The sequence below is a fragment of the Seriola lalandi genome, unplaced genomic scaffold (genome assembly GCF_002814215.2).
Source record: "Seriola lalandi dorsalis isolate HSWRI2012SDOR001 ecotype SW California unplaced genomic scaffold, Sedor1 jcf7180002054317, whole genome shotgun sequence".
NCBI classification, from domain to species: Eukaryota; Metazoa; Chordata; class Actinopteri; order Carangiformes; family Carangidae; genus Seriola; species Seriola lalandi.
This window is the reverse complement of record NW_019524870.1, coordinates 8,065-22,051: the sequence shown is the minus strand read 5'-3', so window position 1 is coordinate 22,051 and position 13,987 is coordinate 8,065. Positions and strand designations below refer to the sequence as shown.

Sequence of the window (13,987 nt, the reverse complement as noted above, 5' to 3'; positions counted from 1 at the left end):
GGGGGGGGGGTGTCAGAGAGGGGGGATCTGTAGTACTGTAGGGCTTTTTTATGAATGAAGACCGAGGGAGAGAGCAGCCGAGGACTGAGGGAGAGAGAGGGAGAGAGAGGGAGAGAGGGGGGAAGGAGAGGCACACTTCCTCTTACGCACGCAGGGAAGAAAATTTATGAATGGGTCACATCTCTCGAGCTGCACCAAGTGTAAACAACATACTTGGACAAAGAAGAACGAGCTCTTGGCGCAAGCAGCGCCATGCTAAACGCTCCAACCCTGGCCTTTTAGTAAAAAACAGAGTGGGGACATGTTCAGACTATTTTAATTAACTATGTGCGTTATAAATTTGACTGACACCTCCATGTGTTTCCTCCCCCGAGGCGGTAAACAGACAAAAGAATCTGTCCGATGGCCCATCATCAGCCCCCGAAGGTGCTGTCAGCACCCAAAACCAAACATTAATCCTCCTCTCCTCTTGATGAGCTTTTAAGACTTCTGTGAAGGGCCAATCACAATAGTTGACTGGAAAAAAATATGGTGAGCTGTTATCACCAATGGCTCAATTACCTTTAAACACACACACACAGGCAGGTCAGCAAGTACATAAAAGTTGCATGTTTGCATAACCTTCCCTCAATGGCAGCCTGCAGACAGAGCATGCTTGTTAGCTGTGAACTAAGGCAGAATGGACCAGATGAGATAGATTTACCAGATGTGCAGGTATTGCACAATCCCTCCTTTGCCCCCACCCCACCCCACCCCCACCCCTCCTCCTCTTCCCTAATCTAGCATTCGTACATGTCCCTCTGTTTTCGTGTCTCCTCTTTTGCTGTTTCGCTGGCTCCCTCTTTCTGTCTCTCCACCTCTCTGTCAACAACACCGCACCCATGCAGGTAACAACCTGACTCAGTAAACAACAATGTTTAATTTTACCAGGGTGCCGTTTTCAATGGAAGCCTCAATTATATCACGGTCACCTGGGATTAGGGCTTTGCTTTATGCTTTTTTTTTTTTTTTTTTTTATGTGCTAGACTTTCCAAAACAGGTGAGTCACCTGTTTTTAAAAGCACAACCGTCTGGTTTTGTGAATGCCTTTGAGTTCAGTATGGGAAATGATGCCTTTTTATGCCTTTAATAGACCGCATAGGATGAATATATTTATAGTTGCTTGTCAGCTTCAATTTCCCATCAATCAAATCTGAATAGAGATGCTCTAACTAGACTCTGCGGCTATTGACTGTGACCAGCAGGGACACTGTCTGTCAACACGGGAGTGTCTCTGCCGTGTATAAGTGAGCTGCCCGTCAAACCGAAGCCCCCGTGACCCTGCAAATCATACCCAGGTCAACCGTTAGCGGAGCCCTGACAGCTGATTGGCTGACAGGCCAGGGGGGTTAAGTAGACATGACCTCTGCGTGCCCCGGGGGTTCATCTGCACTTCCTCCTCTGCATTGTTTGGCGAACACACAGTGACAATGTTGCACAGGGCATGTGTCACAGAGGGGCCGGGCAGTTGTGACCTGGAGCTGGTTAAATCACACGATGTTTACACACAAAAGACACATGGGTCTCCGTGAGAGGACGTGCCTTTGACTGGGACTGAACGCTGTCAGTTTTACTTTGGGGATGAGATTATTCTGGAGTTCTCTTTAAGTTGCTAACCCTGTCAGTGTCATTGCTAGAGACGGAGGGAGAAGCCTGCAGTGTGTTGAATGCGACAGAAAAAACAAAAAAAAACTGTTTGTGGAGCGACGCACATACTCCCACCCAGATCCTGAATCGCCATTGTCAAGACGCACAACAAAAAAGGGGAACTCATTCAAATAGCCGCTCAGTTGTGCCGCCCAGGAATTTGCTTTTCCATTTTACACCTTCCGATGTGCACAAAGGGCTAACTTTGTACCTGGGCCCTGAATAAATTTTTTTTTTTTTTTACCGGTTTCCGGGGCCGTACCCATTCAGCTTTTCAAAGGCATGCAAATGGATGACAGCAGCACATAACGCCGGCATCCAAATTCACGTCATGACCGGCTCATTAGGCCTTCTGTTTTCTGCATAGCTTTGTCTGCCAGAGAGATTACTGTAACATCAGCGAGTTACGGTATCCCCGCGTAAGCCTCCGGCAGTTTCACAGCCAAAATTTGACCTCCGCTTTCATTCTCACTTTCTCATGACATGCATACTTGAGCTGGACTTGCATGAGCAGGCCAACTGACCAAATACGGGTGAGACAGCTCTCAATACATGGATCAATATCTGACTAAAGAAAAAAAGAAAACAAAGATCTAATGTGTGCAATACACAGTAGAGTCAGAAAAACAGATTTTTTTGACAAATTGAGAGGACACAGAAATAGAAAGTACTCACAGTTCTCAGAATGGAAATCAGGAACAAATTGCTCGTCACTGTCAGGAACCTGAGCTGAAATTAGGAGACAAAAAAAAAACAACCATAATTTTAACATTATTATTATATTTTAGACAAAATCTGACCTTTCCCTTTCCTCCCGCATTCTGTCTTTTTTTTCTGTTACTTGAAATCAGTCAGAGCCTGGCTGGGCTTCATCCAGGTGACCTTCACAGCACTTTTCTTCTCCATAGATCAATACATAAGAACATGGAGCCCTTGAGCGGCATCACACATGTTGACCTGCCAACCTGCTTCCATGTGGCTTTAACATTTCTTGGTAGTATAGACATTTGAGTTAGAGATTTCAGCCAATGTAAAAACTGACCACATTGACTGATGCCCCCCCCCCCCCACACACACACACACACAGACACACACAATCTCCATAAATCCTATTCTACTTTTTTGTCCACCCAAACTAGTGAAACATCTACATGCTAACGGTCAAGTCCCACTGTAGAAATCCAGACGGCTTAAACAGGCTGTTCTGGCTACACAAGTGAGGAAATCTGTCAGCGGGTGTGACAAACTAGCAGCACCGTCACAAGACGTACAGGGACTAGATTGTCTAACAGTGTAAAAGCAGTCTGGATTTCATCTGCTGCATGGGCGAGGAATCACTCTCGGAGTCAAACTGGAAGCGGATACAGAGAACAAGGAAACAGGACTAAAAGCAAGAGGAGAAGCGGGGGAGTGAGATGAAAGAAAGTTAAGGTTAAAGCACTTCTTGTCAAATGGCTCCTATCAGCTGTGAATTAATGTGTTTTCTATGGAGCAAAGATTTGATAACACTACTGTTCCTGTTAAGACATAGAAACCGGTCATATATCAACCAACATCATATCGAGTTCAAGGCTGTGATGCTTAAAGATCTCATATTTTACACTTCTACCGTGTTTCATTTAAAGTGTTGATCCATAAGAACATATATTTGTGCTTTTAAGAACCAAAAACCATGCTTCTCTCTGCAGCTCTAGTTAACAACAGGTCAGCTCTGAGCCTCTCTTCTGATTGGCTGATTCTCTTTCTGTTTTCTGAATGATCTAATAAAAATGTAGCAGATTTCAGGTTAACATGTAGAGAAACCAAATCCTGCATGGTTGGATGGTGGGTCCATGTGGGCTTGGCTGAAAGGGGTGACTGCCTGACGGCTGGTTTTAAGGCTCAGTCTCTGAATACAGGCTGTGTGCATTTCTCTGTGGACTGCTTTATAATCAAACAACACATGGACATCTATCTTTATAGAATTTGGGACCTTTAAAATATGCATGTCTCGGAAACAACATACAGTCGGTTTACAATGATTTGTAAAAACAGGCGAGTCCATACGGTGATATCTTATATGTGTGTGTGATATCTTGATTTGATCAATAATTACTTGCAGTGGTGCATAGTTTCAGTTGCCCTGATCAGGCACTCTCTCATAATGAAACTCATCTAGGATCTAACTGAAAAAGCAGAGTCAGTGATGCCAAGCCCAGGTGCAGCAGAGCTAGACAGACACTATTGTATGCCTCTTTTTTCTTTTTTTTTAGGAATCCAAACCCATTCACAATTGTCCCGTTGGAGCTTTGGACTCTGAGTCACACAAATAGGTTAGAAAAGCCCAACTCATTTGACTGCCAACACCCTAACAGGGGTGAGGAGGTCAGATTCACCCACTGAGGAATGAGCTCACTGGCATTACATGCTACCTTTTGAGTTAACGGCCAAAAACGCAGAAATGCAGAGCAGGACCGGGGCTAGCAAACCTTTAAACCTGGCACTCCTCCAGCTCCACAGGTTTCTGGCTTTTTTAAAAAGTGTTTCCATTGTTTGGGAGTCACACTTGCGTCATGGTACAAGCTAACTGGAAGGGAAAAGTTGATGGCTATCATTAAATAGCATGAATGCAATCAGGGGCATAATGGGCTACAAAACAAAATGGCACCACATGGCAGGTACTTCAACTCCATTCACTCACTAAAAATAAACAAATACATAATAGAACTTTTATTTAGAAGTATCTCCATATTATTCTCTAAAAGTAGATGCCAACAAACCACAGCTTTTGATTGTAACCTCACTCAAGACTCAAAATCTCACCCAGCATTCAACCTTACTGGCCTCTCCTCTCTCAGTTCATCCTCTGATACAGTTTCCAGACAATGATACACAAGACAGAAACCAAAACTCAGAGAGAGAGAGAGAGAGAGCGAGAGCTAGAGAGCAACAGACACAGAGGACAAAAAGAGGAAATAAGAAATTCAAATCCACTTTCTTGTCGTCACACTCCTCCTTCCTGTGCAGAGGAAACCGGATGACGACGTTTTGGAGCATGTTCAGATAAATTACATTGATTTCTTACATAACGCCGCATCCTGTGGCCTACTATACCATAATAATATTACCCCCTTTTAAATTTTCGCTCTTTTAGCCTCAGGGGAGGGGAGAGAAATAAAACTGCTGTATGAAACAAAGCAGGGGCCAATATTTAGTTGTGCAGACCCAACAATCAATCACTTCCACTAGTTTCAACATGTCCAGAGTGGAACATGCTGGACCTCATAAAAGACGCAGGAGAAAAGAAACACGGGTGATGACCATCAGACATGATCGCAACCCCCCCCCCGGTGTGCATGTTTGCGTCTGTACACTTTCCTGTGCGTGTATGAGCGCTTGCATGTGTATCTGATTTGTTTCCAGGAACACCTCGTCAGGGGCTTTGAGATGCAAGTCAGCACAAGAAGGAAAGTGTGTTTATACGAGCACAGACGCATGTTCTCCCTGATGCTTCCAGGCACCTTGAATGACTTTTTTTTTTTTTTTTTTCTCTCAGTGGGAGATCCTGGGCGGAGCTAAGCAGCTTCAGTCATATAAACCTAAAGGCCAAAATGAGACAAGATGTGACAAGCTCCTGAACTCCTGCCATTCAGTACTTCACCCGTTCTGTCTCTCTCTGGCTTCCGCTCTCCTTTGGCAAAAAAAAAAAAAAAACTCCCTTCAGCTAACCAGCTTTTACAATCTTGGTGAATCCCTCACAACTGCAATCAGTCATGATAAGGTCTTTAATTAATGCAACAGGAAAGGAGAGGTCTTCGCCGGGGAAGCTGAAAACAAGCCAGTACTTAGGGTTAAGTAACACTTTGATAAAGTTACACTTCCATCTTTCTGTCCTGCTCCTTCCTTTTATTTTTGACTTGAGTCGACAATAAGCTACCACCCAATTTGTTAAGTCAGTACATATTTCCCTTTAAAGAGGTGGTTCATCAAAGTTTCTATACTTTCTGAACGATATTTAAATTAATTTTCATTCATTCAAATAGTTTTGGTTTTATTTGTCCGGGATTTGAAATACTGTTTCTGCTGCCACCAGTACACAGTGGAGGTGAGTGTAATGTAGATGGTGGCCTCCACAAATATGACAAATGGCATTTCAAACAACCTCTTCGAAACCTTCTGCCCCCGCTGCTCTACGACATCCAGGGAACATGCTGTCATCAGAGTTCATACTGACTGAAAGTAGTTCCAGTGAAAACTGACCACAGTGAAATCTGTGGCTTCTTCCCCAGAAAAAGACTTTTCTTTTTTTTTTTCTTTTTTTTAAGTTTTCAGCGCTATAAACAGAATTTTATTCACCATCATTGTAGTGGAATATCTCACAACCTTTTTTTTGGGGGGGGGTGGACTAATCCTTTAAGGATGGCCTTTATAGCTAAAATCTGTGAATACAAATAGGATCCAACTTTGAAGCAACACCCATTGTTGCCGTTTTATTGGCTCTGGCTCTTTGTCTTTGTCTGCGTGAGACGCTGGTGTGAAGTGAACTTGCTGGTGTTTGACGCTGCATGTGAAAAGGCGAGAAGGCTGATGTGCATACAGCACTGTTTGTCATAAACAGTGACCGCTCAGGGAGTGGGCTCAATTTAAATGTCTGTCCTGTCTTAAGACAGATGCGACCACTTCCACAGTGTCACTGATTGAAATCACCTCACCTCCCTATATTAGCTGACCTGTTGTGTTCTATGCATGACCTAAAGTCAACACTGAGACTCATTGTACTGTTTAAATGTGACATAAGCAATTCCTCATCATTAGAAATATTATGAAATTCTGCTGTAGCGATAAGAGAGCACCACCCACACACTTCATACAGTATGCACTTCATTAAAACAGCATTTACAAAGACAAATCTCTGCCATAAATTTAAGATTTCCTCCAGACATATAAAAAGCACTCTGCCTGAAATATTAATCTGTATAGATTCTTTTCACAAATAATGAATCTTGTTAAAAAAAATCTCAAATCTATCTATTTTCTTATCCCTTTTGAACAATCTATGAATATGCAAGTATTTTTCATTTCAAAACTTTAACTCTGAGACACAAGACGTCTCCCACTTCACTCAAAAGTCCACTCTCAGTGTGTATAAGTTGCATATCGGACCACAACTGGCTCATAACTTGTCATGATGTCACAAAATTGCTTTTACATGCAGTCTTTAAACTGAGATTTAAGGTGAGCACAGACAAACGTTTCTCTCCTCAGCAGATGAAATGTGAGAATGGCCGTATAACTCTGGACGTGCATCATACTGCACAGTGAAGGTCAAACAGACAAGTCAAGTAACAATAAGCAAAAATGCATTTTTGAGAGGAAGGGGGGGGGGCTTTAAACAGGGTTCATTCAGGTTAGACTATAAACGTCAAAAATGAGTGGAGTTTCCCTTTAAACCTCCACATCAAAGCAACCAACACAACAAAATTCACACCTCCTGGTGCAATTCTCATTTTAGACCCACTGTCTTGCCACTGTTGGCCTCCAGATTAGCACCAAAAACAGGCACAATGACTCACGGCTTGTGTTGCCCCCCCCTTTGCATCCTGACATACAGTATAATTACTCTATTAGGGCTCATGTCATCATTGCAATTATTAAGTCTACAAGCTGACAATTGCCTCTGACTGGGCCTCATTTCATCGCTATGTGCCTTTGAGTGACACAAGCCAAATAGCCTGTTTGTTTGCATTGGCTGCTGGCTGGCAAGCATACTGCATGCCAACATGGCCAAAATAGGACATGCTCAAAGCTAATAATGTCCCGTCTGTGTTCTCTCTGGCCTTTTTTTTTTTTTTTTGCAGTGTTGTATGGTTTATGAGCATGTGTGTTGCATCAGAAAGTTTGGGCTTCCCAACAACAGTCTACACAGCAACATCTTTTTCATTTTTTTCCCCTCCACCAAAGCCAAAGATTTATGAGAAACAACTTCAATAAAAGTGCATTAATGAAACTTTGTTGTTTCACTGTTGTACTGACAGAAAACCTGGAAGCTCCTAGGCTTCTGTGTTCACCAGTCTTTCCAGACAGACACACCGCCAACAACCTTCATGACTGTCATAAATGGTGGACATAATCACATAAGAAGCATAAATTTGGGGGGGGGGGGGGGGGGGGAGAGAAAAAAAATCAGCCAGGAGGCATTTCTCACCTTCTGTGAGCCATGTCTCTTGGAGTTGGCTTAAATCCTGGAAGAGGTCTGAAGAGAGAGAAAGAAATACAATCAATACACTGCAGACTGACAAGCTGACAGCTCAGTAGACTTATTGCTTACTAATATGTGTCTTAACCCCATGATATTTAAATACAGTTACTAAGATACAAACTGGCATTGCCTGGGGTTCATAGACCGTGATGTAAACATGTGTCATGTAAAGAGACTAGAGGCCAAAATCGTGAACTTCCACTACTTTACCTTCAGATTCCTGAGGGGGTAATTCTGTGTCCATGTATTTCCTTTTCGCTGCCATCAACAGTCTATTTAGGGGCCCATTTCCTTGCGACTTCTGCAAAACCCATAGATTTTAAAAGAGAGGAGAAGTGAGAAACAAGACTCCATTTGCCAACACATTAGTGTCGAAACAGATAATTCCATGTTTAGCTGTGGCGTGGAGAGAGAAAAAAAAACACAACTAAAAGTGATGCAGGAGCTAACCACTTCTGACGTAAATAACAACATTTAAGTTGTAATAATTTGTAATGGGTTACAAACGGGAGCCTACTGCAGCTAAAGGTGAACACCGGGCTCCTTAGAAAACAACACATTTCTCAGTTGTGGAGGAGATCTTGGAAAAACAAACGCGCTGTTTGCGTCTGAAGAAAGTGACCATTTGGCACCACACTGACACGCTCTACAACCGAACTATCCCACTGGAAAAACATTTTTAAATGCACCACTTGCTATGCTTCACTTTAGGAGGATTTTGTGGTAGTTTTGAGCGGGGGTAAGGAATTGTTTTCTATCGCGCACACACACATACACAGCTGCTTCAGCAAAAAAAAAAAACTCGTGCAAGCAGACGCGAGACGACAGAGAGATAAAGCCCGGTAGTCGAGTCATTAAAAAGCACGCACACATTTTTTTTTTTTTTTTTTTTTACAAAAGCACTGAAGTAACAGAAGAGTTCATCCATACGTACATTTGCTAAAGTGTAAGGCACTTGCTGGTCCAAATATCCATCCATCTTATAATCCATCCGTTAACCGTTTGTGGTCATTTAGGCTGAAGTGAGTGAGATCCACGCAGCCTGCACAGAGAGGAGGGAGCGTTGCTTGTGAATGGAGCTGCGTGGAGGCTGCATGCATAATGAGCTCCATTCACAAAAAATGCCGAGGGGAAGTGATGGCAAGTGATTACCCAGCGGGCTGCTGAACTCTTTACAAATCTCTTTTGTGTGTGTGTGTGTGTGTGTGTGTATGTGACAGACAGCTCGTCACATTTACCTACAAGTTTCAGGTGAAGCTAGTTTTGCACCTCGAGAAACTATTTTCCCTTACTTTTTTTTGGTAGAATAATTCTGTTTTTTTGGGGGTTTATTTTGCGCTTTCTGTTTTAAAAACATGTCATAAAGCGCGTACCCGATGAATAATGAGCGTTATTTACTGGCCTGTTCTGTTTCTTGGGCTTTTTGCCACGTCTGCCCAGATTGCCAGGCTCCACTTTCTTTAGGAAACAGTCCAGCTCTGAAACTGTGAGGGGAAACAGATGTTGCGTTTTAGTCGAGTCACAGCAACAAAACCAAACCCTGTTAAAGATAAAAGATAACTGACATTCGCAGTTAAGAGTGAGTTTGAATGAGTCTCTGCTGAAGTGGGGTGACTTTAGAGCGCCAGCTGTGCTGTCATTTCTCGAACAGACATGATTTGGGGATAATAGGGAGACTTGCTTTTCTAGCTCGGGCCAGAGAAGGCTCGTGATTGGTGGATTTCCTCTTTCAAGGGCTCGAATTTCTTACCATTGTCCGCATGAATACACTGACTTATGAATGAAGTCTCGGTTCCTTCAGCGAGCCAATCAGAAGTCTGGTAACCGGGATCCTAGCAACGGTGGGCGGAGCTTGTGCTACAGCAGCCAATCATCTCCCGGCAGACTGTAGGCTTTTATACTGGATTTTCCAGTTGTTTTTCATTCACAAAAAAGAGAGAGGGAAAGTTAGAAAAAAAGAGAAAAACTTCCATTCATAAAAACCTGCCCTGGCACGAAAAGTCCTGACATGTTTTTCTTTTCCTGCCCGGACAAACTCAAAGAACCTCACTTTGTTTACCTCATTTCATGTCTCTGCCTCCACCACTAATGACAAGCAGTGATCGCAGCCAGGCAGGAAAAAGTGGCCCTACCTCTGCAGGAGACCTGTACATCAAAACTGACGTAAATCTGCTCAGGAATATTCACTCCTACATTCTTGTGGTTTTAAGTCTATGCCACACAAAACCAACAGGATTTAAAGTTCTCCACGAAGCTTTGTACACAAGACCGACAGAATGGTGAGAGGCTTGTTGCTTATTGAAATTAAACTGTCTAACTACAGCCAAAAGGAGCAGAAGCAGGAAACAAGGCTGTGATGGGATCTGAGTTTGGTTTCAGTGGCCTGGTGATTGAGATTCAGAGACAGGGACAATAAGGAGTTTCAGAGCATGTGCACTGTCCTCTTCTTCCTCTCTATTCTGTTGATATCTAATTCAATATCCATAACAGGTGATGCTGCACATGTTATTTCCTGCTTAATGATATTTAGATGCACATTTAGATGTACACAACAGGCTATAAATATTACATCAACCCTGCTCTGTGCAGCCAGCACTGAGTGGACTGGCTCGAGGATATTACAAAAGTAGATCATTATAGTTGTTTAGTAGTTGTTTCATTCAATTTAAGGCACTACATAAACTCTATGTACACGCCTAGTAGCTGCTTAGAGATAGAATAAGAAGCTCCAACATCCGGAGGGAACTCGAAGTAAAGCTGCTGTTCCTTGAAGTTGACAGGAGCCAGTTGAGGTGGTTCAGGCATCTGATCAGGATGCCTCCTGGGCACCCTCTATTGGAAGTCTTCCAGGCACATCCAACTGGTAGGAGACCCCAGGGCAGACCCAGAACACGAGAGAGATTATATATATCTCATGTGACATGGGAACACCTCGGGGTCCCCCAGGAGGAGCTGGAAAACATTGCTGGGGAGAGAGACCCTGGATAAGTGGCAGAAAATGTCTTGTTGGATGGATGGATAGAGGGACTTTATACACTCTTCTGTACGCATATAGACTAAAACACTGGTTCCCTCAGAAAGGGTCTCACAGGGCCACATGAATCAATAGAGGAGGGTAAAGTCACTCTTTGGTTGAACTCTACAATAAGGCCGTAACCTGGGGTCAAGTGAAAAACATCAGAAACCGCTGCAATGAACTCAAAGATAAATTGAAAGTCCTAATTAGAAAACATTAGCATACTAACATGCTAAATTTAGATGGTGAACATGGTACATCATGAACATCACACCCTCTACACGTCTGCATAGCGTTGTCATTGTGAGCATGTTGGCACACTGATGATAGCTTTTATCCCAAGGCTAAATTACTTAAAGGGGCTATTTGTAAGTTTTGCTATTTCCACATAGCTAGCGTTAGCATTAACAGCTGTTTACCTACTAGTTTAGAAGAAACGTTGCCAGTTCAGCATCAAACTTGATTCCTCCCCTGTCACCAGAGTTGGACTTTTTTTCTCCTGAAGTTTGCATGCTAACCAGCTAGCCCCGGCCCGTCTCATCCCTTTCCGATAGTGACTCACTGCAGCCTCTAACCTCGCCCGAAGATGTAGCGCCGCTCAGTGCATATTATAACCAGAGACAGTAGAGAAACCGAAACGCTTCATTTCCGATTATTTCCTGTATCTGTGTGACGTGGGTTGGGGCGGGGAGGTGGAGACCGGAAGCAGGTCTGAGTCTGTTCGTTCCAATGGGTGAAATGAACGAGATCACAGATTATCACCGATTCTTTCGCTCCATAGTCACCGAAATAAATATTGGACCCAATAAACGTTGTAAATTAAATTTTTCAAACGAACAGATCAGGAGAAAATTAACTTTATTCGAGACCTGCCTCTGTCTCGGTGCAATACTCTCACGAGATCTGTCGACTGCTGACATCGTTTGCCAACCGATAACCAGATGTTTAGATGGACCAGAATGACTTACTTATACGTGAAACCATGGATTAAACTTTAAAACTTAAATAAAACATGTTTCATTGCTTAACAATTGCTAAAACAGATTATTAGCCTATTAAACTGACATGATTTTGCATTGGGCTGATCAGATGTCGTTAGTAGATAAAAACAGCGGCAAAAAAGGCGCAAATTTGTACTGTATCCGTGTTGTATTGTCTATTGTTGTATTCTTTTGGCAGGGACAAGTAATCCATCAGCTATTGTTAAAATTGCCCGAGCTTTGTGCAGCAATAGGCTTTAATAACTAGAAAAACGCATCTGTCTTTTCTTTCCCAGAGACATGGATAGATTTTAATATTAGCTACTGTCACACTTCATGCCAGTTGCCTTGGCATGAGGGAGGGGTTGGGGGACAACGCCCACTTAGGAAACCGGAACTGTGTCCCATTTCATACCGGTGGTGCTGCCTGTAATGCGGTATCTTCTGTAGAGAGGATCCTTGTTATAACCTATTGTTTTGTAAACGATACAATGGCCGAAGCTCTTGCCAAGCCACAATCACCTCCCGGCAAGAAACTGCATTTGGTGGCAGAGAAAACTTACAAATAGCCCCTTTAGGTGATCTCTCTCTTTTTGTTGTAGGCTATTTAGCTGCATATAGATTTTTTTTTTTTTTTTGTCTAGTTCACACGTATAGGTTTAAGATTCTATGATTTGATTTAGTCTTTTATGACCATGTTGAAAACATGTGTTCGAACTGGATTGGCATGTTTTTTACAACAAAAAAAAAATAAAGAAAGAGGAAGTATTTAGCCAGACTCCTTCAAATGAAACAGTCAAAGGAGGAAAAATCAGTCCTTAGTTGAATTGCTCAATATTTTTTCCACACTACAAGCAGAACCTGTGATGAAGGGTCATAAGCCACAAAGGACAGAGTTTGCTATGCTGAGACCTCCTTCTTAAGAGCTAGGAGAAAAATTATAGAAAGAGCTTCTGCTGATGGTTAGATTCCCCCTGTATTTAATTTCCGTTGCCTAATTTTGTCCCAAATATTAAAGCATGACTCAAGATTATTGTATTGTAACCACACAGTATTGACAAATTCCTGCCTTGGCAAAAAAAGAAAATTGCACGTGGTAACCCACGTGACACGAAAGGATGTCAGCTGTTTGGGCATGAAATTCAACATTTTCCATTTAAAAATGCCTTTTTTTTTTTTTTTTTTTTACTTATGAATCATCTCCCTCTCTCTATGCGAAATTAACTTCTCACATGTGAAAAATATTGATATGATTTCAAGTCAATAAAAGAAAGTTTCTCATGTGGAAACACATCCCCCCTCGCCTCGGTCCAGTGTCACTTTTCATCCGTGAGTCAAAAGTTTTACGTCTGAACTGTCACATGTGATCTCAAACAGAATTCAACGTGAAAAGAAAGTGGACTTCTGAAACGCGGCACGTGTTTGAGAAGCACATGTGTTTTTAATTCACATGCGGTTGACATCTTTAAATGAAAGGGGGCAGAAACAGCCCGTGTTAAATACCTACACTGTGATACACCTACCTCTACTATAGTGCTGATGCAGCCTACACAAGATTTACAACTTCTTTAGATCCTTTACGATGAATTGGAATCTTAAAGAACATAGACTCCGGCCATAGATCACCTCCCATGTATTTCATTTACAGTACACACACACAACACAGTACTGAAATGCATTGTGAAATCTATTGTAATAGTCATCCACCCTTGTGTCTAATATAGCTTTGTCAGCAGAGAGATAAGTACTGACAGAGACAGAGGGGAGACATTTTAAGTTCAGTGGAGTGGAGTCAAAGTGCTTATTGATCAAAGCAGGCTGTGCTTGATGGATGGCTGAAATGTTATTATAGCTTCAGCTGTTCTAGTTATGGAGAGACAGAGTGAGATGTGCTGAAATGGAGCTGGATGAGGAGAAATATTCAGAAAGAGTGAAATACTTTCATGAGAGGAATTAAAAGACAGAAAGGAGTAAAGCAAAGGAGATTAAAAAAAAAAATAGGGAAAATAAAGATTGAATGATGAAAGTGAGAGTGAAAGAAAATTATACAGATAGAGTGAGAAAGAG

General features: G+C 42.4%; 1 protein-coding gene across 1 annotated transcript in view; it reads right to left on the bottom strand.

The window, feature by feature from the left end:
• etv4 (ETS variant transcription factor 4) overlaps positions 1-9,038 on the bottom strand; it is a 31,317-nt gene extending 22,279 nt beyond the window's left edge. Inside the window, exons 1-4 of the mRNA XM_087174110.1 lie at positions 8,859-9,038; positions 8,135-8,225; positions 7,871-7,918; positions 2,362-2,415 (exon numbers count right to left, since the gene is read on the bottom strand). Coding sequence (XP_087030236.1) covers positions 2,362-2,415; positions 7,871-7,918; positions 8,135-8,225; positions 8,859-8,915 — 250 coding nt within the window. The 5' untranslated portion in view covers positions 8,916-9,038. The remainder of the gene's footprint in view (positions 1-2,361; positions 2,416-7,870; positions 7,919-8,134; positions 8,226-8,858) is intronic.
• Positions 9,039-13,987: the final 4,949 nt, after the last annotated feature.